The 23,748-nt window shown below is 40.0% G+C and overlaps 2 protein-coding genes across 2 annotated transcripts; both read left to right on the top strand.

Moving 5' to 3' along the window:
* Positions 1–298: 298 nt before the first annotated feature.
* Positions 299–6,683, top strand: LOC311207991 (stromelysin-1-like; the record flags this gene model as incomplete). The annotated part of the gene is made up of 10 exons (XM_084284409.1): positions 299–403; positions 541–785; positions 1,255–1,403; positions 1,512–1,643; positions 2,509–2,670; positions 3,210–3,420; positions 4,564–4,697; positions 5,245–5,404; positions 6,281–6,384; positions 6,574–6,683. 10 exons carry the CDS (start codon positions 299–301, stop codon positions 6,681–6,683), a joined length of 1,512 nt encoding a protein of 503 aa, XP_084140535.1.
* A 7,812-nt stretch (positions 6,684–14,495) lies between these two features.
* LOC311208014 (stromelysin-1-like) lies at positions 14,496–23,151 on the top strand (the record flags this gene model as incomplete). The annotated part of the gene is given in 10 exon segments (XM_084284431.1): positions 14,496–14,643; positions 14,646–14,667; positions 14,757–14,905; positions 15,967–16,092; positions 16,642–16,803; positions 16,935–17,088; positions 19,788–19,921; positions 20,469–20,628; positions 21,925–22,025; positions 23,051–23,151. Coding segments are annotated over 10 exon segments (1,257 nt in total).
* Positions 23,152–23,748: the final 597 nt, after the last annotated feature.

The raw sequence follows: 23,748 nt of genomic DNA, 5'->3' as shown, positions 1-23,748 counted from the left end.
ACTCACAAGTTTGAAATATTATTGGGTTTTGGGAGCCAAGGGATAAAAGAATAATGTCCAGCAATATGATTGCAAAATCAGGGGTTTTTGGGGAAGGTAAACGGTCATGTGTTAGCCTGCTTCTAAAACTAAATGTTTTCCGTGTTTCTGTGGGAAATCAGAGGATGTTATTAACTGAGTCATGCAGCTGTTGACTTTAGCAAGCAGGCAACTGATATAAATAGAGAAACACTAGTGAGCCTTGGACAGAAGTGATTGAGAGGTCTTCTATAAGGGCTCATAGGACAGAGAGGCAAAGATGAAAATGAAGATCCTTGCTTTCCTCGGGTTACTGCATATTGCATGTTCTTATGCCTTCCCTGTGGCTCCAGAAAAGGAAAAAGAAGATATGCAATTTGCTCAGGTAAAGCCTATAGACAAAATACAGAGAACAATTTATTGAGAAAATTAATAAAGTGATGAGGAATATTTTACTAACAATGCTCTCCTGTTGAAAAGAAATATTTATGCTCTAAATTGTTGCTTTTCCTTCTCTATCAGAAATATCTGGAAAACTTTTATGATTTTAAAGAAGAGAAACACTCTCTCTTTAAATCAAAGAACCCCAATCATATGGCTGACAAAATCCGAGAAATGCAGTCATTCTTTGGGCTGGAGGTGACTGGGGAGCTGAATCGTAAGACAATGGACATGATGAAGCAGCCCAGATGTGGGATACCAGACGTTCGTTCATACAGCACCTTCCCACGGAACCCTAGGTGGAAGAAACAAGATATAACATATCGGTAACGCATACTAAAGCATGTTTCTCTGTACACCACTGGGAAGCTTTGTGGCTGCCAGGCAGAAGTGATGCCAGCAGGTTCTTTACTATTTGCTCCTGTATTTATCCTCACAAAAGCCCCATTCAGGATGACAGGGCCAAGAATGTGGTGAGCATTTAGATCTTTTGCTTTAGGCTTCCAAACAGTGATAAAAGAGACCAGAACAGTAATCTACATCAGTTTGTTAAAAGCATATTAAATAACAGAATCAGTGGATAAGAGGGTTACAACTGAGAATATCTATGTTAGGATTTCTGAAAGAGATGATACCTTCAAAAACTTCCTCTATTATGTAAGCAGATAAAGAGAAAATAAACAACCAGACCTATAAATAATAACAACCAGTGATTAAAACATTTGACCTCCATACTATAATCACTAGCCACTTGTGATCTGCTTTATTTTTAATTCCTTTTGTCTTGTTTTACAGGATTTTGAACTACACTCCAGACATGCTGCAAGCTGATGTGGACGAAGCAATTGCAAAAGCCTTCGATCTCTGGAGCAGTGTAACCCCTTTGAGATTCACCAGGATCTACAGTGGTGATGCAGATATAATGATCTCTTTTGCTGCTGGATGTAAGGAGACCTCCTGTCCTAGGAATAAGTATTTGTTACTTTTTCCTACAGAGCCGATGAAAAGCATCTCTTGTTTTTTTTCCTTTTTTTTTTTTTTTTCCTTTTTAGTTCATGGTGACTTCTATTCCTTTGATGGTCCAGGAGGAACTCTGGCTCATGCCTACCCCCCCAGCAATGGGATAGGAGGAGATGCTCATTTTGACGAAGATGAAAACTGGACCAAATTTACCACCTATAATGGTAAGTAACCTTAAAAATTGTTTTGTCTGTTTTTTATTAGACAGCATTTGTCTTGAAGACACTGTGAAGTCACAGACACCATGTCAGTAATTCCAGTATTTGCTGAGGTGTAAAGTGTCAGCATAATTTAGTACAATGATTCTGCATATTCTGATCTGGGCTGCAGTCATGATAGTCCCCTGAAGATAAGCTACAGGCTGCAACTGCAGCTTTAACAAAGCAAATTAGTTTAGCATGAGCCAGAAATTGGGTAATCATGACATTGTAAGGCAGGGAATTTGGACCATCAGGTAATGACCCTAAAAGTTGTAATAGTGAGCTCTTGCCTCCACCCCCCCCCCCCCCCACACACACTTTTTTTTAAATAAGATTATTTAAAATGATGGAAATCTTAATATTCTGCAAATGAAAAGAAAAAAGAAAAACAAAAAGGTCTTTAATTTGTTGATAGTATTGAGGTTTTCTGGTGTCTAGCAATGTCTGGGGATATCAGAGCCTACATGATACTGGTCTTTCTGAAGTAGTTGTCAGATGTGTTCCATGTCATTTATGATATTTGAAATGTGACCAGATGATTAAAATGTCCTCATCTAATTTTCAGTCTACATTAATATTAAAGAATCTTTGATTCTTTGTTGGCAGGAAAATTTTTGCAGCATGAACAGTGTTCCCAGATTAGTTCCCCTGGAAACTCATTTCTTTTCCAGGGTGCCAGAGAACCTCATACCCCAGACATAGTTAAATTTTGCTGTGTTGTTAACACCATGAATGATATGTCATGAATGAGAAGATGAAAATTTGTATCTCACTGCCATGCAAGAATACTTGTTCAGTGCTTATTCTCTGTGCTGGAATTTTGTTTTAGGATACAACTTATTTCTTGTTGCTGCTCATGAATTGGGCCACTCACTGGGTCTTGGCCATTCCAATGTCTTTGGTGCCTTGATGTATCCTATATATATGGCCAAGGATACGAGAAACTTCAGACTTCCTCAGGATGATATTGATGGCATTCAGGCCCTCTATGGTAAGCAAGAAGTATCATTTTTATTGGACAATAGATAAGCATTTATAACAAATTTTATTCTGAAAAGTACTGATCTTAGTACTATAGAAAGGATGCTGAGATTTAATTTCCTGATATTATTTTGGGTAAATTGCGCAGTTTCTTTGTGGCTAAAAGTCAACAGCTGAAAAATGGAATCTGTGGGCTGTGTTCATGCCACTAAATCAAAAAGTCCAAGAGCTTTTCTCTAATGCTACTGGAGGAACAGCGTATAACTGTAGTATTAAACTATCTTACCTTCCACAAAAGGGCAAATATGCACAACTGCCATTAGGAAATTGTATTTGCTCTACATTAACTCCAGAGCACATACATTTTGAGAGAGCAACAGCATGTTGAGGCAAAACCATACGAGACTATTTTAACAGGTTAATATATTTAAGGCTAATATCTTTAACCTTAAAGAACCTATACATTTGGGTCAGTGGTGTACATCCTGAACTTCTGCAACATGAAACCCTAATTCATCTTCCAATTCCACATTTATCTGTTTCCCAAAGGACCCCCCAGGGAGTCTCCTGCACTGCCAACAGAAGTGCTTCCCCCACAAGAACCAACTGAAATGACACCTACAGAAGTACCAACAGAAATGTCACCCCGAGAAGAACCAACAGAAATGACACCCTCAAAAAGACCAGCAGACTGTGACCCTCATTTGGCTTTTGATGCTATCACTACTCTTCGTGGGGAAATATTGTTCTTCAAAGACAGGTAAGTGATTTCTTTTCTAACAACACCTTCTTCCGAGATTCACAAAGGCAAAACATAAAGTTCAATTCAAGGAACTTATCTTCCCTTGGTTACAAAGGAAGATACTTATTTCTGAAAGTACTAAGGCAACTTTGCAAATTTGTACTAGCCCAGCAAGAGCTGAGTAAGAAGGTTTATTGACAGGTGAGTAAAATGTTTTAAGCCATCATCCATCATCACCCAGGTCTGTTACAATTGCACAACACTGAATAATCCCAGCATCACTCCTCAGCCTGCAGCTGCTTCATATGCAACCACAGCCTTATCACGCCAACCCACATCTGGGTCATGGAGCTGTGGAAAGTGCTGTTGATGACTTTAGTGGTTTTCTGACCTAGGGGACCACACTGAGCCAGTGCCTAGTACAGCCTGTAGATAAGCCCTGACATTAGAGGTGTCTTTTTGGGTATGTTCTGACACTGAGTGCTGTAACAAGGTGGTACACTACCACCTTGGAGAAAGAGGACAGCATGTCAGGCCCAGCATTTCACGCACTTCTTGCGTGGGCAATTGTGTTCCGATTGAACAAACTTCTTTTGATGAAGTGTGTCTGATTCCCCTCCGAAAGCATGTAATGAAGAATTGTAGCTTAAAAACATTTTAGGAAAGGGGGACAAGGAGCAATTCCTCCTTATTTTGGGTTTGGACATATTCTTCAAGAATGTCTAGTGAGTATTCGTAAGTAACTTGATTTTAAGAACAAAGCTGTGCCAGCCCATATGGAACATGGCGAAGACAAAGCTTCAATGGTCAGCACTACCACAGGCATCACACTTTTATGGGCAAGCCATCAAGGTATCAGTGGAGCAGTCCTCAGGGCAAGAGGCTCTAGGTGGTCCTGCTTGCACAAGGGTATTGGACAATGTGACCTCCAGAGGTGTCTTCCAACCTCAACCATTCTGTGACATCAATACAAGCAGAAGTAAGGGACAAATGTCTATGTGAGAGCAGGGCAAAGTATAGCACTGCATCCCAAAATGGGTGATGGCTTTGCCATACAGGACTGTCTTCAGCACCAGACGTGGGATTTTAAGTATATTTCTGTGCCACTGATCTCCTAGTGAAATTGGAACAATGAAACATTGCTGTTTTCATTTCTATCAGCTACGTCTGGCGTAAAAGTCCCTACTTCTCAGAGATAGAGCATGACACCATCTCCACATTCTGGCCATCGCTGGCAGCTGGCTTTGATGCTGCTTATGAGATTGACAAGAAGGATCGAGTGATTTTTTTTAAAGGTATTTCTCTTATATTTCCATCAGTCCTTTTCATGAATAAGTGAAGTAATGGTAGTACTGCTAGCTTGTCTATACCTGTGTATGTGATGGAATAATGGGAATAATATAATAACAACATATATTCTTAATATTTAAACCCATTTTCATTTTCAAAATGCTCTTAATGTCATTAGTTAATGCTGCTTCATGGCAGTCCTGCACAATATGATGTTACTCTTTTTAGTGATGTTACTCTTTTTAGTGAGAGATCAAAGCTGTGATAAAATTCATTGAATGCATTGCTATTCATATACATTTTAAAAGATGACACACACACCTTAAAACATGCTGAGTTTTAGCTATTGTGTTTTATAATACCATACTGAACATTAAAAATGGAAAATCCAATATCCAGTCTCTGAAATATTCAAAATTATGTGTGTCCTAAAAAGACGTTCTCAGCTGGACTTCTGTGCTACTTGGATGCACAGAAAACTCTGGGACTTTGATAAAAAGGAGTTCAGCTTCTTCGGGAATACTTAGTAATATTTTCTCTTTTTCTCAACAGACAACCAGTACTGGGCTGTCAGTGGCTACAATATAGAGGCAGGATTCCCCAAGCCTATTCAGAACCTAGGTTTTCCCAGAAGTGTCAGGAAAATAGATGCAGCTGTTCATGACCAAAATACCAAGAAGACCTATTTCTTTGTAGGCAACAAGTACTGGAGGTAAGGCCAGTTTCTCTCTTGTGTAGGAGAGAATCAAAATAGCTTTTAAAAAGTGAAGTTATATTAGAATTTATACAGTAAATTTGTGGCCTCTTGTCAGCCTTCTTAGCCAATATAAATCTGAAGCTCAGAGGCAATTACTCAACTCTATTGTAGAAAAAAAAAAAAAAAAGTTTGTAAAGAAAAAGATAAAGATATCCATTTGTTATTGCCAGTTTGTGATTAAGAGACACAAGCAAATGAGCTTTGTGTAATTATTGTAAAGCAGTATTACATGAAATTAGTAGAAGAAATAGTACAAAAAAAGTGTGAGTAGACTTTGTCATCATGTCATGCACTAAATCTGTAGTTGTTAAGGGTCAGCACTCTGAAAATTTTAAATGACAAATCTATTAAGAAAGCTATGGAAAGAGATCAAAATATTGTTTTCTTAAAGAAACAGTTCTGCTAAACAGTATTATTAACCCTAATAATTGAATTGTAATAATATTATCTTGTAACAGTGTTAATACACCAGAACTTTACATTACACTCATGGAGTCACTTTTTAGGTTGAATACTGTCAAACTGAAATAATCAATTTGAATAACTATTTACTCTATGCTTAAGTTTATTACTCAGTAAGAACCCTGTCCAGCCCTATTATCAATCTCAGGGAACAGAGTTGAAATATTTAGTCTAATATTCTGAAAACAGCCTTGCATAGTCCAGTAAAGATGTGAATATTCACACAGGCAGGATTTATAGAGTTCACTGAGTTCTATATACAGCTCATAGTTACTGGGTTTTCAGTAGGCTTATTTAGTAAAATTTCCACCTGGTTTCAACATTGACATCACATGCTTGTTTCTTGTTTTCATTAATTTCTTTATTCAGTTTTGATGAAAATACTCAGTCAATGGAAAAGGGATATCCAAGAAAAATTGCAGCTGACTTCCAAGGAATTGGCCACACTGTTGATGCTGCCTTTCAGAAAAATGGTAAATACATTTAAATGTAATTAAGAACAAAATAGAAGACCATCAGCTAATATAAACAAAAAGTATATGCTTCAAATATATGTGTTGAAATGATTTTTTTTTAATTATCAAGGAAAATACCAGGTATAGGTCAATATGTATGCTGAACTTAAATATTAATTTGCCATTGTTGTGTCCATCTAATTCTAGGGCATTTCTACTTTTTCCATGGATCAAACCAGTATGAGCTTGATGTCAAGACCAAGAAACTTGTCCGTGTAATGAAGAGCAATAGCTGGTTTGATTGCAAGAAGTATTAAATGATGGTGCAGGGCTGCATTTGCCCCAGAAACGTTTTTTCGTGTTCCTATAGACAACATCATTCAGCTGTTACTGTGCATCTGATTCTAAAATGACGGCCTTTGAAAAACCTAATTTAAAATCTTAATAATGTAAAACTTAATGTACAGGTTTAATTTATTTTTTCCGACTATTTATTAATCAAATTGTTTTTGAGTAATAAAAGTATTTTGCTGGAGAATAGCATCATTTGTGTATTTTGGTTCAATCCTGTGGTGTCAAGGCACAAGGCAGTATTGAATGCAAGCCTCAATAAACCCAGGACCCCTGCAGTGTTTTTAGTAGTGCTGTGCCTGTAGCAGGGAAGTTAAAGAGAATCAGAGGCAGTTGAGCAGTCTAGAGTGGCAATGAAAAAAAGACCTGAGAGAGAGAAGGGGAAAGAAAGACACTAAGGGAAGTTGTGGGAAAAAAAGTAGAAACAGATCCTACAGAAGGAGATCCTATATAGTAGCACTGGAAAGGTTTATGGTAGCTGTGACCTCACCCGCCTTGACCCCATGGCATTGGGAAAGAGGATGTATCCCTGTTGGTAAAAGGGGAACATGGCAATGTCCTGAGGGGACACATGTTTTGATTCCTCTGTGAGGTGGTTTTGGTGGGCAGAGTTAGGAGGTTGGTATGGCAGGACAAGAGCAACTGGAGGGGAGTCAGTTTGGGGATAGAGACAGCATGCAGGCCAAATGAGATGCAATGGAAGTACAGTCACAGGGTAATCACCAGGGAGTCAGGAGATCACCCACACTGAACTGTGAACGTGTCATGGGAATGACATCAGGGCTGACTGTCCAACTCACAATGCTAGACAGGAACCACTGACAAGAACCACTTCCCACAGCAAATAAGTCAAAGTGATAAGAAAAAAACAGGATTTTCATGTAACCACTGGCGATGACTCCTCTAGAGGAAGAGTGGCAAGACACAAACAAAAGCACACACACTTCCTCTGTCCATCATGTTTGGGTTGCAGTGTGAACCTCCTCATAGTCTCCCCTACTACTTGGCCCATCGTGTCATGACATGTGCTCCCTTGGCAAAGCCATGCCACTAACCCACATGAACACGTACTGTGATCCCTTTGCAGTGTATGTACATGCAAAGCAGTGAAAAGCCAGACTGTGACTTTACTCACTTCTCCTCAGTCAGCAGAAAGACTCATGACCCTCCCTCCACTAGTCCAAACTAGTGAGGTGTTGGGCTGTTCAATCCACCAGCCAGAAGCCAGCACAGAGCTATGACATTGTCCCTTCTTGTCCCAAGTCTATGTGGAGTAAAAAGCCTTCAGATCAACCTGATTTCTCTGCACCACTAACTGAGGGTTGTGAAAATCCGGCTTGCTGAGGAAAGGCATCAAATATTCAGAGCCCAGCTTGGTGAAGCATTGAGCTCTCTCAATTGACTGTTGTTGAGGATCTGAAAACTTGGGGCATAACAATATCACTTGAAATTCAGGGCCAGGTTTCTGAAAATATCTTGAACTGCAGCAAGATGCTCAGCACTGCCTTTGTGTGAGGGATTCCCCTGCTCCTGAGATCACCACGCCTAAGGCTCATCCTCACTGTTCCAGGCCTTGCTGGCGCCAAGTGCACAGCCTGATTCACACCTGGCTGGACTTGAGGCTGTGAAGCTGGGGAAATGGCTGCATCCCCACAGCTCCTGAGCTGGGCTGGCACCCCACAAGTCAGCCTGGAGTGTAGGCCGCGGAGAAATGACCCAACTGCACTTGCTCTGTAGGCATACACGTGGTTGGGCACCAGGCTCACTTGTGGTGCACCAGCCTGGCTGGGAGCTTTGGGAGGATCTAGAGTCTTAAAGACAACACTTAGGGCACCAGTACAGTAGCTGGGGAGCAGCCATGATAGGTGCCTTGCTTAAATATAGCTCTAAGCTCTGCTGTTTCCAAACAGACATGTTGCTGCGGAGAAATATCTCAGTGACTAATATACCCCTTGGGCTGTAAGAAAGCTTGGCTGATGTCCATCTGCTCCTTGAAAGGATTTGATCCCATCTCCTATAACACTGCTCTGATGTGATTTTATGAGGAAGCTGACTCCTCTTAACTGTTCCTCTTTCTCTAGTAAAATCAGAAAAGGCAGTGAGAAGGGATGGGAACGACTGATGAAGTCTTCCAGTTCCCACTGTTCAAAACCTCTTGTCTGACATGTTCTGTTCATTGTGTAAGAATTGTGGGTTGCTAGGTGAGCTTTGCTAAAATGGGACCTTGCCCTAAACCAAGGCAGGAGAGAAACTAAGCTGTGAATCTCAGACTGGTTTAGAAGTCCTGTAGGGACCGAGCGGCTCAGCATTACCTCAAAGGCTGTGGTGTACCAGGCTGAAGTCATGGGCTGAGAAGTTGGTGAGCTCACCTGGCAGAAATCCAGGCAGGGAAGAAACATGGTAAAGCTAGTGTTGCCTCAACATCTCCCAGTATCTTTCTCAACAGTTTTTGCTGTGTACACAGCCTATACTGAAGGAACTTAGTCCAAGGACAAAAGATGCCTTCAGGGTGAGGCAGGGCACTTGTGAATGCTCCTTATACATTAAGAGTAGAGTTAAATCCCTTTGATTTTAAAAGTGCCTACACGCTTTTATATCCGAACTAGATACCTGCTTCTATGTCAAGGCTACCTGTGGAAATCAGGCCTTTAGGTCCTGTTTGTTTGCTGAGTGGTGGAAGTGTTGCAAGAGGAATCGAAAAGAACATCTCAGCAATGGAGAGGCTGAACATTGATGATGTTAATGATGTTAATAATGACTCACCATTGCCATTATAATAAATATATAATATAATATAATATAATATAATATAATATAATATAATATAATATGTAGTTTAAAACTTATTTATTTAACACAAGACTGGTTCTTTTTCTTAGTTATCACCTCAGTAAGACAGCTACCTGAAATTAAAATGCCGTCTCCCACTTCCAGGTGTTAATCAGCTTAAACTGCTAGTATGTGAAAAAAGAATGTTATTCACTTGGCTGTGAAGGGTAATCCAGAAAGTTTCCTGTGTTTTGGTCTGATCTGGACCATAAATGCAAGACAACATGGCATGGTTTTTACCCTGACAGAGGGACTGCTGAGTATTATTAACTGTGGATTTTCCATCTGTATTTCCATTTTGTTAAAGTCTTAAATTTTGGCAAATAAAGAATCTTATTTTGGTCTGGGAAAAGCAAGGAAATTCCTGGAAATGATATAATAATAAGCAATTCAGATTGTTTTAGAAACAGGAGTTCTGGATCTGCCTATCTACACTTGGTGAGCAAGTGAAAATTTCTTGTTGCTATGATTTCATTATAACTCATAAATGGTTGCTGGAATTAAAGGTCTCCTGGATACCAGTGGGTGAAATTTGCCCATAGACATAATTTTAAGAACTGATTCCCTAAGAATATGGACTTCCCCTGGAGTCTGAGGCTGGGTCTGCAAAAATATATATATAAAAACACCACTTCTCAAATTCATCACTGCACATCTGTTCCAGACACACTCTACTCTCTTGCACTTCAAAACACATTAAAAAACTTCTTAATGGCTTAAATGACAGTTTTATAAGGTCTTTACAGAATTTTAGCTGTGTTAGTTTGTAACAATGTGTGCTGACACAAAAATATCACAACAGGTGGCAAAAACAATCTAGGGAATGCCTACTCTCCTGGCACTTCAGCTGTATATACCAGACACTTGTAAATGCTACAGCAAAGCAGTGGACTCCCGACAAAATGTAAAGCTGTTCATTCACAAGCACTCAGTCTACGGTTGGAAAACTGATTTAATCACAGTAGGTGTAGTGTCATATGTTGCTTTTGGGGAAGGGAAAAAATTATGTCACACAGAAATCTTTGGAGATGTTATGAGAAGGATCTTCCCATGGCACAACTGCATTTCCTCTTCCTGGCCAGATTTTCAAGACTGTTGTTTTAGCTGTGGAGGAGATGTCTAATATATGTCTAAATATATGTCTAATGCTGTTCTATGTGTCTGGGATTTAAGATCTTCCCTGTCAGGTTTTCCATACAAAGCAAGTCTCCACTCACAGAGACAGACAGCACTGCTACCAGTATGGAGAAAATGAAGATGAATTAAGCTGCAAGGAGGCACTGGATACTCAGCACTGGAGAGGCAGGGTAACCTGTGTGCAAGCTGACCAGCACAAGAGGAGCCCTGCTGGTGAATCAGCATTACTGTGATAGAGACAGATGACTGTAATATAAAAAACAAGTTGGTCCCACACTCACTTTATGATATTTTTGGGGCTGCACAGTGTTTGAGGCAAAGCCAGGCAGAAGACACTGAGTTAAGCACTGCTCAGCAGTAGCACTGGCAGAGGCTGGTCAGAACCATCCAAGGCAGAAGACTGACTCTGGAAGAGGGAAAGATAAGGGCAATCTTAAGAGATTATCCAGGCTCTTTTAAGGGTCAAAAGGAAGAGAACATAACAATTTTCACACTCACTTCTTTAAGCCAGAACACGAGATTGTCATTACATCTTGTACTACTTCTTGATGAAGTCTTGTCAAAAGACAGCTTCAGAGGAGATTGTTGAGGAATGTTGTTCATAAAACATATTCTTGGTGGTCACAAGATGTCTGAGGAGGTGACTGATCTCTTGAGGGCAATAGAGAACAGTGAGAAAAGTGAGTATTTGAGAAAGCTGCTCATGAGAAAACTGTATAAATTCCATCAATACCCTGCTTGATTGTTTCTGTCTTCTCTAATGGCCCTTCCATTAGAAAGAAAGATGAGTGAGAAAAATGTATCAAATCCTACAGGTTGGAAAGTTACTTCTTTCTTCTAAACCCATGGAGACACTGTACACACATAGACACATTGAACACTTGGTTAAAAATTGCGCTTTGTATGGGAAGAGAGAAAAGTTGGAAAGCTACAGTGAAATAGCTAGAAGCTATTTCTACAAGTGATATTGTGGGTGTGTTAACAGCATAGGAGAACACTGCACAGAAGTTACAGATTCATCTCACCCACTCAATGTGAGACACCTAACAGAACTACATAAGCACAGCCATTATTAAAAGCTCCTTGTATGAGCTCCTTAAGTGGTTCTCTTCTCAAAGCAGCTCAGTCATCCCAGTTCCGAGTTGTTGTCTGAGCATGTCCAAGTCTTTCCAGGGCCAGGGAGGGAGACTTTTCCCCTAATGTAAATTAGATGTCTGCTCACAGGGTAGGAATTCCACCCTCAGTGACCAGGCTTCCCCTGCAGAGCCCTGCCAGATGTCCTCTTCCTTCCACTTTCCTGGGGTCTGGCCCTGCTCCATCTGCTTAGATCTTGCAGTCTGTTCTCCACAATGCTCTCCACAATGCTCTTCAGCAGGCAACAATTTCAGCAAATATCCCAAGCACACTATTTATTTATAACCTCTCTTTCCATAGCTCTATTCTGCTACCTGCTCTGTGGAAGGGGGGCTTATTTCTCTGAACATACAACATCCCACCTGCCCTGCAGTGTGGCAACTGTCACATAAATCTTGTGTCAGGCCCACACAGAAGCCTCAGACAGAGTAGGCTGCCTCCAGTGATGGTAGATAGTACTCTTCAACACCCATATGATCTTTACCAACTCACCTCTACTTTGTCCTCATTTGTGATAGCACATAGAAAGTGTGATGAGGCATGTAGCTGTTAAAGGGGACCTATGCTGGGATAGACCGAATGTTGAATCTCAGCAGTTCTTACCACCAACAGCAGGCACAGAGAGAACCCCCTCCTTTGAAAGACAAAACCACCTGAGAGTTCAGGTCAGAAAATCTGAGTGCTTTTTTAAACCTTAAAATCAGTATATAAGAAAGAGACTATGGAATATGAAGTCATCAAGCAATTTTCCAAGAATGCTGGGAATTCCTGTAGAAAAGTGACATACAAATTCCTCAGCCCAATTTTTATTATGAGCGTAACTTGATTATGCTGAGTAAAGTTCTTTCATTTCTTTGTGGGACTTCCACATTTTTCTGCAGACAAAAGAATGTTTAACACAGGTGAGAATTGTATCAAAGAAAAGCTGCACAAAGCACTACTTCAGCAAACCATGAGTAACAGCATTGACCAGCTAATTTTGAAGGACTATGCCAAGGGAAAGATGATGGCACTATTATAATCTCCAAAAGTACAAAAGTACCTGTTCCTGTATGGATAACAACAAACAAATAAATTAAAAAATCTATTTGAAGTTTAAAGTTCTGTAACTTTCTATGAATGTTGTGTGTGGTTTTTTGTTTGTTCCATTTCTATTTATTTATTTATTTAACCACTTTAACAACATTTATTTATTTATTTTAATATTAATATTAATAATCTAATATTAATATTAATTTAATGTTTATTTAATTTATTTAACCGAATTTATTTATTTAACCACTCAGTTAAAATCAAAAGGAACATTGGATGGAAAATGTTATAGAGTTATGCCCTAGGTTTTTACAAAGTAAAACTACACTTTAATACTTAAAAAATTAATGATCCTATTAAAAAGAAATTTAATCCTATTAAAAAGAAATGTAATGATCCTATTAAAAAGAAATACAGGTCTGTTATCTCCTCATTAATCATATTTCCATGTTGCAAAACCTCCAGAAGGGTGGAACCGGATGAAAGACAACAATCGATCTTTCTGTGTTAAAACTGTTTGGCATATATTCTGTTGCTAACTAAAAGTTGTGAGAAGTAGTGAGTCAGGACTGGAGAACGTTATAAAGCAAATGAGTACTATATAAAGGTGAAACAGGTGAGTGGCATACTGCAAAGAAGACTTTTCTAAAGGCAAGTGAAAAAGAAAATGGAGAACATCTCATTTCTCCTGCTATTGTGTGCAGCACTTTCTCATGCTTTTCCTGCATATACAAGGAAGGAGAAAGAAGAAGGCATGCAGCTGATTCAGGTAAGGAGGGTAGGCCTCTGGAGCTGAGATCTCTATCAACCATTAAGCATCCATTGTGGTCTCTGGAATAATGCTAGCTTGACAGATACTATGTATTCCAGTATGTACTGCAAATTCCATTAGAGTGAATAACATGATTATTTCTCCAAGTAGGGGGACTTCTACTCTCTACTGTGACGTCAAAGCCTTCTTTAATCTTGACTCATTCCTGTTTTATTTTTTGTAGAGAACAACTAAAACTGCTGATGCATTCACTGCATCAGTGTTGAGTTGATTATACAAATAATTAAACATCTGAGTCAGCCTATGTTTGACCTGTAGTCAGGTGGAAATGTGGTTATTTATGTGACTTCTTGTATTATGAGATGTAGCTCTTCATAAGATTTATTTTTTTTTCCAAATTATTACTCTAAAAAATGTGGGTAAATGGAATACCACTACTGAAATTTTGCATTGAGTCATATATTTCAATGAGTTTTTTCACTGCCTGCTCTAAATGACTCTGGGTAGCCCTGGAGCACAAGGTTAGTGAAGGACACATTACCAGAAAATAATCAGTTTATTAGACAACTGCTAAATCTGAATGTATTCTGAGTAAAACACAAAGCATCTGTAGTGATAATATAATACAAAATAATTGTCATTAAGAGAAAAATATTCATACATGCTTTAACAAACTCTATTATGCATGTTCCTAAGGAACAAAGAAAAATAGCGAAGATACGGGTCTGAAGTGGTATTAGCATAATTTTTAAGAGCTTCAAAAGTGAACACATTTGACTGTCCTAAAATGCTTTGTTTTCATTAGAAGTACCTGGAAAATTACTATGGCTTTAAGAAAGATGGGGAATCTTTCATTTGGAAAAGTAATAGTCCAATGACCAAAAAAATAAAAGAAATGCAGGAATTCTTTGGACTAGAAGTGACAGGAAAAGCAGATTCTGGCACTTTGGACCTAGTACAGAAACGTCGCTGTGGATTCCCTGATGTAGCTGGGTTCTCTACCTTCGCAGGAGAGCCAAAATGGTCAAAAAAATTCTGACATATAGGTAATCATAATGCAATCCTTGATGTAAAGACAGTGTGTTATGTAGCTAAGTTGTAAGGACACAATTTTTCTCTATGTTATATTGTAAAGGTTACTAAACTCTACACCAGACCTACACCCAGCAGATGTCAATGCAGCAGTCAAGAAAGCATTCAGCGTTTGGAGCAGTGTGACTCCACTAAAATTCATCATGAAGGACAGAGGTGATGCAGACATAATGATCTCCTTTGCAGCCGGAGGTAACGGCCTACATAACCATAATGAGCTATTGCCAAATACTGCCAATATAAAGCCATTGACCTAAAAAGGTCATGATTCATTCTCATGTAGTGCACAGAAAACCACAATTCCTGCTCAAGATGTTAAGAAGATGATCCTTGAAGATGTTTGAGGGAGGATGTAGAGGGAGATGAAGAGAGGAGAGAGAAAATAAATGTAATGAGCTGCCTGTAGATCACTGAAACTGTACCTAGAGTTAAACATACAATGTGTGCACAAACCACAAGGGGCTTGGGGCTTGTGGAATATGCTCAGGTTCAGAGCATAACTGAGTGGGTAGCACTAGTTGCACTCCTGGGGTTACTCATATGTTCTACGTGAGCTAAAAAAGTTCTAGACGTACTCAAGGTTTATATTTTTGGCATTGGCCTCAGGGTTACCAGCAGCATTTCCCTCTTACATTAACAGTCATTCATGCATGCACTCTCCGAGTCAGCTCCTCTGTTCCCACCCAAATAAACATATCCACTCATTTGGGTTCTGAAGAGTGTGCAAGCACTGCATGTAACCCTTAAACCTATGTTATTAAGTCCTTTTCTGGAGTTTCCATTTAAGGGCTCACCAGTGAAGGGTTCACATTGTCCTCCTCAGGACCTTGCCATCAGCACTGAAGTTAGCCATAAGGTCAGGTTTAAGTAGTAACCTCCTGAGGGCTGCTGGCATAGAGCTTGGGAAAACAAACAAAACAAACAAACAAACAAAAAAGTATATTTAAAAAAAAAAAAAAAAAGTATGATCAAAACAAAGAATAGATTTCAAGCAAATCTGTGTTGCCCTCCTCCTCACTCATGGAAGAAATAGATAAATGTCCACCCACGTCTTGAGGAAGCCAAGTTTTCCTTCCCAATGCATCCGTTTTCTCTATGAAAAATAGACCTTTCGGCAAATCTGTGTGGAAAGGGACCTTGGAAGTTTCAATCAGCAGAATAGAAAGCTCCGTGCATGACTGAGGTCTGTCACCCACTCCCACTGCTCCCTCCCTGTAGCCTCCAGTCATCTCTTTGTGGGATTTGCTCCTCAGGTCACAATGATTTCCTCCCCTTTGATGGCCCAGGAGGGTCTGTTGCTCATGCCTATGCACCCGGAAAGGACCTTTGTGGAGATGCACACTTCGATGAGGATGAAACCTGGACCAAAAGCACAGAGGGTAGGAAATTCAGTTCTCCAATCCCTACCTGAAGCAGCATATACATGGAATCAAGAATGCAAAGTCTGTCTCCTCTCTCCCTTAATAAGTGCTTTAAAATGGGGCTGATTTGAAGGAGCATTAGGCAGCTCTAGTTTCTGTAGTCATAAAAAGTCCCTGAGCTCTCTGATTTTAAAAGTTATGGCTTCAGCCAAACTTTTGCCCTGGACTGGGTGGAGATTTACTTGGGAAGAATCTAAGGGAATGGGCAACCTCCTTCTCCCCACCACTGCACCCAATTTGTCTCCCCTGTCCTCCTCATCCTTTCTCCCCCCTCACCCCCCCGTGGTTACATCACCTGCACTAATCCAGGGTCCTTCTCCTACACTGAAATGTTTAATGGTTTCATTATGCTTCTTTCTGACCAGAATTTTGTCTCCAACTGAATTTTCCACAAATAGCTTTACTTTCTCGGGAAAGCAGTTTTGATAACCTATTATGGCCTGCATGTTTTGAGGACAAGTGAAAAGACACGGATCTCCTTTCATGCCTTTTGGTTGTTGTTTTCAGGTACGAACCTGTTTTATGTGGCTGCCCATGAGTTTGGACATTCACTTGGACTTTTCCATTCCAAAGACCCCAATGCTCTGATGTACCCAGTTTATAGGAAATTTGACCCTTCAGTATTCCCTCTTCATCAGGATGATATTAAGGGCATTCAGTACCTCTATGGTAATTCCCAGTTATTAATCTTATAATGCTTATAATTTCAAACATTTTGGAATACCTGTCAATAACTTTGTGTACTGGATATATGTGAATGACTCAGCATTTCAATTTCTTCCATAAACTGCTTCCTTTAGGACTTTCTACCACCTACAATGACCAAAGTGAGTCTGCTGAGATAAAGGACCCTACTGAGTCAAAAGAGCCTGCATTGCCAAACACCTGTAGCCCTGATTTAACTTTTGATGCTGTCACCACTTTCCGTGGGGAAATAATGTTCTTTAAAGACAAGTAAGTCAGCTTTCTGAAAGTATAATACCCACATGTCATTTATAAATTATATACTACAGCATAGAAAAATAATTTCATCCAGAATATTGTACAGCTGCTTTTCCTCACTGTGGTCTCAAAGGGGTTCAGATGAGAGAGAGATCTACACTCTGAGGTAAATGGCTAATTTGAGAAGTGGCTTATGAGCTCCAGCCTGCACAGGTGTTGTTACCTCTCTAGCCATCTGGGTGATACCATCCAACTTCAGGGACTTTCCTTCAGCCCTGTGAATGTCCCTCCAGGAGAGACCAACCTCAGCTGGCCACCGGAGGGGCCACAGGCACTGGCTGGTTGAGGTGCCTGTGGTCACATTGTCTCTCACTATGCACAATCAGATGTCTGAAAAGAGTCCCTGGGCTGTACCAAGGTGTTCAACCTCTTTTCCTTTACTGTTACGTGAACCAGAGCATGTATGAATGTGTATGTAAATAATCAGGGCAATCGGGAAGTTCACACCCAAGCACAGGCTCAGCTTTGTGCTGTAGTGATAAGTCATATTTTATATCTCTCCCCAGTACTGGCTGCTGCTCTGCTATATCACTGAAAGCTATTCTCTCTACTTTCAGTGGAACGGAAGTGCCTAAATCTCCCAGAGGATATTTATCACTTGAGTATCACTTATTATTATTCACACATTCGTGGTGAATGGAGCCAAGTCCAGTTGGAGGCCAGTCACTAGTGGCGTCCCCCAGGGCTCGGTGCTGGGGCTGGTCCTCTTTAATATCTTCATCGATGATCTGGACGAGGGCATTGAGTGCACCCTCAGTAAGTTTGCAGATGACACCAAGCTATGCGCGTGTGTCGATCTGCTCAAGGGTAGGAAAGCTCTGCAGGAGGATCTGGGTGGGCTACACCGATGGCCTGAGGTCAACTGCATGAAGTTCAACAAGGCCAAGTGCTGGGTCCTGCACCTGGGGCGCAATAACCCCAAGCAGAACTACAGGCTGGGAGAGGAATGGTTGGAGAGCTGCCAGGCAGAGAAGGACCTGGGAGTGATGGTGGATAGTCAGCTGAATATGAGCCAGCAGTGTGCTCAGGTGGCCAAGAAGGCCAACGGCATCCTGGCTTGTATCAGAAACAGTGTGACCAGCAGGGCTAGGGAGGTGATCGTCCCCCTGTACTCAGCTCTGGTGAGGCCGCACCTCGAGTACTGTGTTCAGTTTTGGGCCCCTCACTACAAGAAGGATATCGAGGTGCTTGAGCGGGTGCAGAGAGGGGCGACGAAGCTGGTGAGGGGCCTGGAGAACAAGTCCTACGAGGAGCGGCTGAGGGAGCTGGGCTTGTTCAGCCTGGAGAAGAGGAGGCTCAGGGGCGACCTTATTGCTCTTTACAGATACCTTAAAGGAGGCTGTAGCGAGGTGGGGGTTGGCCTGTTCTCCCACGTGCCTGGTGACAGGACGAGGGGGAATGGGCTTAAGTTGAGCCAGGGGAGTTTTAGGTTAGATGTTAGGAAGAACTTCTTCACTGAAAGGGTTGTGAGGCATTGGAACAGGCTGCCCAGGGAAGTGGTGGAGTCACCATCCCTGGAAGTCTTCAAAAGACGTTTAGATGTAGAGCTTAGGGATATGGTTTAGTGGGGACTGCTAGCGTTAGGTCAGAGGTTGGACTCGATCATCTTGAGGTCTCTTCCAACCTAGAAATTCTGTGATTCTGTGATTCTGTGATTATTTGTAGAAAAATTCACTTGAGTGGTTGCAAGCTTCAAGCTATAGCACAAATAGTGCAAAGCATTATAACTGCAGTCTGGCTGTTGGAATTGAAACAAGCACCATACTCTGATTTATTAGAGAAAGTTCTCCTAACTGTATGTCTTATTTTATCATCTGCTGATAATTCTGATTCTTTCACTGCAGTAATCTCTAAGAGTGAAATCTATAATGAAGTGCTAAAATTGGTGTTTCTTTTTTGGGTTGTACAATGTCCCCAGACACTCAGATACCTAGGAGAGTTCAGCATCAGCAAAAGATGCCACCAACATTGGGACGCTCAGCACCTTCATTCTGTCCTTGCTTTGAGCTGAGGGTGTACCTGTCCTGAGACAATACTTGTTTGAAAAGCCCCTGCAGTGGTGATTTAGTACAATAATAAAAAGTAAGGGTAATTGATTCATTGCTAAGCTCAAACAAACTGCCCGTCTCCAAAGGCATGACAGCCCAAAGACTTGGGAGAAGGGTATAAGAACTGCTTCAGACTCTCCCCAAAATCAGCATTAAATGGAGCTTTAACTTCAGGGAGCTGAGTCCACAAAGCTGGACAGGTGTTATTTTGCAGAAGATACTTATGTACTCCAACTGTTTCTCTAAACTGTTGGAGGTAAGACTGGGGTGGGGATTCATTCCCCAAATCAATCCCCAAATCAGTTTCTGTACAAGAACCAAGTCTCTCCAGCTTGTCTTCTGCATAAAAGGAAAATAATAGCTGGTTAGATATGCAACAGTTCATCTGCCCTATCTTAGATGTCTGCATCAAGAGGAGAGGAATCCTCGCCATAGAAATGACATTCTTTCCATCAATATTACAAGGAGATTAGGGTGACTAACACAGGGTACATGGCTGAGTTTAGTCAGATAAATCCTGTCCCTGTTGCCATGGCATGGTTTCATGCATTCTTGTGTGTAAACATCTGATTTTATTCAAAGCCTGTACTATATTTACATCAGGCACTTTTGGCGCAAACATCCTGCAGTAAGAGAAATTGATTTTAATTTAGTAACTTCATTCTGGCCATGGCTGCCCTCTGGTGTTGATGCTGCATATGAAATCCCTGAAAAAGATGAAACTCACCTTTTTAAAGGTCAGATTTTTTTATATATTTATTTGTTTTTATTTTAATGTCAACTTTCCAAGTAGCTTAGAGAATGTGTCTGGCTTGAAAAACACTTTAAGGTCTTTCTGTGGTATTCCATGAACTTTAATTTAGTTCAATAAATTGGGATATTTCAATCACAGAGATAGCAAACATATTATCCAAGATAAGGTATGTGTCTAATTTTTTAATATCAAAAGAGAAAAGTTTCCATGCCAAAATAAATGTCATAATTTTTGTGTTTTGTTTCATTTTCTGGAGAGTTATTTATTGAATTTGAAAATGATAACATTTGTTTCTAGTCTGAGGAAAGCTAACATAAGTAGGAGGGAAAAGAGGAGTTTTAGTTTTTGTAAAATGTGGTGCACTCTACTATTCTTGCATGTTTTTGGACTGCAAAACTAGACTGTAGAATGTTATCAAGTAATCAGTAGCTTCTCTCTGTATTTTTTCATTTAAAGATTAGTTTTCACAAAAAAGGACTGCATCATTCCTGGAAGATTCTGATAATGTTTTCAACATTTTTTCTTGATAGGAAATGAATTCTGGGTTGTGAGAGGAGATACCATATTACCTGGATACCCCAAAAAAATGTACATCCTGGGATTTTCAAAGGATGTTGCTAAAATTGATGCTGCTTTTTATGATAGAAATAAGGGGAAAACATATTACTTCATAGGGGACAGATTTTGGAGGTAAAATTACCTGTGTTACTTTCCTAAAAAGGACCAAATATTATCAATATCCTGTCATGACTTAAGATGCATGTCACACTGTTTTGGTCGTCTCTTTCACTGCCACAACTTTCTATAGAAAAAATATTTGAAAAGGAATTGAAACAATGTTCTTAGATCTCCTTTTAAATGTTTTAGTTATTTAGCATTTATTTTTTTTTTAAATTTACTTACTTTGGAGGAAAAAAAAGGAAAAAGAAAAAAAAAAAAAAAGCTATCTTACAGTTCCACAAATCAGCTCATGAAATCAGTCAGGACCATCTTAATACATAATTTATATCAACATCAGTTCTGTGGGTTGAATATCCCTCTTTCCAGTTACAAACAGAGCATTCCATGAGGTTGCAGGCAAATGTTTAGCACAGCAAAGAACTCTCTGCTGTGCCTGGATATGATTTTCTTTCTTCATTCAGTCTCTGCTGCTCAGGTCTGTGTTGCAGGCCATATATTTCTAACTGAAGGACGTGCTCCTATAACAGAAGCAGTAGGTAACCAGCATTTGTAAGTGAATGACACAGCTTCTGTCTTTCATACACATGTATGTCACGCATACAGAGATCATCCTGGAGTAGCTAGTCAGCTACAAACTTACAGTTTGAACAGAAGACTACAATTCTACATTTTCATTCAAAATCTCATAGTCCAGAGGGCTTCATCTGAGTAATTTGTCTGATAATTAAAGCTCTTGCTGAGCAAAGCAAAATGCTTTCAGCCTTGTTGTAAGCAAGTATGTTGCAGAATTCCAGTACTGATAAACTGTACTTCACTCAAAATTTAACAGCCTGTTGTAAGTAAACTGAGTAAAATAACTTAATCTATATTATAACTTAAAAAAAATAAACACTTGATAAACACTTCTTGCAAAGAGGGATCAATAAAGCAATCTCTTTATAAACTTACAGATCTAACTTATGCTTGAGGTAAGATTATCTACCTCTTCTTTACATGCAGTCTCTTAAAAACAAAACAATAGAAATAGGGCAGATTTGTGATAATGGCTTACATATTAAGTATTCTTAGACGTATCTTAGATGGGGTCATGTAAACGGAAGTAATTCTTCCAATGCAGCTCATAGAGTAATAATTGTTTATGAAATCTTGGACCTGTCTCAAGGCTGTCTAAATCCTATTGAAAGTCTTCATTGAACTTGGATCCCTGGGGTGAAGTTCTTGGGGTGGGCTGGATTAATCATAAGTTTTTTGCACTTTTAATTTGCACCAGGTTTTTTCTTTGTTTTTTTTTTTTTTTTTTCTCAGTTATAATCAAAGAAATGAGTCCATGGACAGGAGGCCCAGACTGATAAAAGATACTTTTCCAGGAATTAATGGGAAAGTCGATGCTGTTTTTCAACACAAAAGTGAGTCATTTTTCTTAAATAAACTTGAACTAAATGACCAGTCATGGGGCTAAGAGTGCTTAGACAGAAAGAGGCTCTTCTGCAGGCTCCTCATAGCCCTGAGGCTGACCCCTGAGACCCAGAAACAGTCATGTAAGACAGCCATGCTTCACTTTACCTCCTTGAAAAATCATGTTATATGCTTTTGATGACAGAAGAACACCACTCAAGAACACACTGAGGTCTCAACAATGTAAAGTCTGTCTGCTGTGAGCCAGGCTATCACAATTTGATCCTGTGACATAAAATGACACTGCTTTGAGAATAATAATTGCCACTATCTTCTTCTGCACAACAGAAGATGTTTGCTGGGACAGACTCAAGTGTAAGTCTGCAATGCCAGATGGTACAGCTACCCAGTTCTCTCCTAGCTCTTCATCCACCTACCACCAAAATCCTGGAATGTTAATTGGAAGTCTATAGTTTCCTCCAGAACAAATCCTATATGTGATGGTGGGAACCTGTAACTGCAGTCCTCACTCTTGGAGGCTGTTCTGAGGCTGGGTCTATCCTTACCCCCACATTATTTAGCAGCACCCTTGCAATCTTACTTCCTCTTGCACCCTACTGTGCTCTGTGCCACGACCCAGGCTGTGCAATACCCACTCCCAGATCCACAATAAAAGAAATGCTTCTGGAGGCTTTCAACAAAGCCTTTGCATGATAGTAAACATTTTAAACTGCAGAAACACACCCAAGATAAATTTTTTGTAGAGTCATCTCATGGGCTTCATTAAGTAAATCATGCAGCGTATGTATGGCTGGTTTGCTGTGGAAGGTGCTAGCCCTGAGCAGGGTGACCCCATGCCATGCTGCACCCTTTTGCAAAGGTTACACCTGGGAGCAGATAGTGTTGGCAGTGTGTGTGTATACAAAGTTTTTTCAACTCTCTCCAGCTTTTGTTAAAGTAAACTAATCTTTACACCTGCAATATCATAATTAACCTGGCTTTTTTTTTTTTTTTTTTTTTTTCTCTCTCTCTCTAGACTTCCTTTATTTCTTTCATAGAAGAAAGCAATTTGAGTTTGACTTTGATAAGAAGAGAATTACACGCTTCCTAAAGGCAAACTTCTGGTTTCCATGTTAGGAAAACAGAATCTACAGCAGTGTAGGAGATAGGGTAGTCTTATTGCACTAGAAACACTTTTTCTTTTACAATTATACGGAACATATAGGTGCTTCAGAGTCAGTCATCACACCTCAACACCTGCATTTTCCTTGTGTGTTTCTGTAAATAACAAAAGAACTGTATTTATCATACCATGGTGTATATATACCAGAATTGTTTACTTACCAAAGAATAACACAGCTTTTACGTTTGATAGAAAACCATGTCAATACACTTTTTCCATAGTCGTTTCAGTCTTCATGCTGTAAATCACCCTACAAAGAGCCATAGCATTGCTTTCAACAAGTTTTAGATATAAATTAAGCAATCAGAGCTACCTCTCGTAGTTATGGAGAGACAGACAGGAGCTCCAGAAAACGATTCAGAAATCAACCTGAGATGGGTGCATAGGGACAGAAGTGCTTCTTCCTCAGTCCTGGCAGCAGCACCATCTTGTTTGAGCGGCTTATGTTAGATGCCTGATTGTGGGTGGCTAAAATGGTGTGATGAATCCTACCCTAAGATATTTATTGATATTTATGTGATTAAAGGTTCATGTCCACTGACACAGGAGAT

The sequence above is a fragment of the Netta rufina genome, assembly GCF_964035555.1.
Source record: "Netta rufina genome assembly, chromosome: 1".
Lineage (NCBI taxonomy): Eukaryota > Metazoa > Chordata > Aves > Anseriformes > Anatidae > Netta > Netta rufina.
This window is presented reverse-complemented; position numbering and strand designations above follow the sequence as displayed.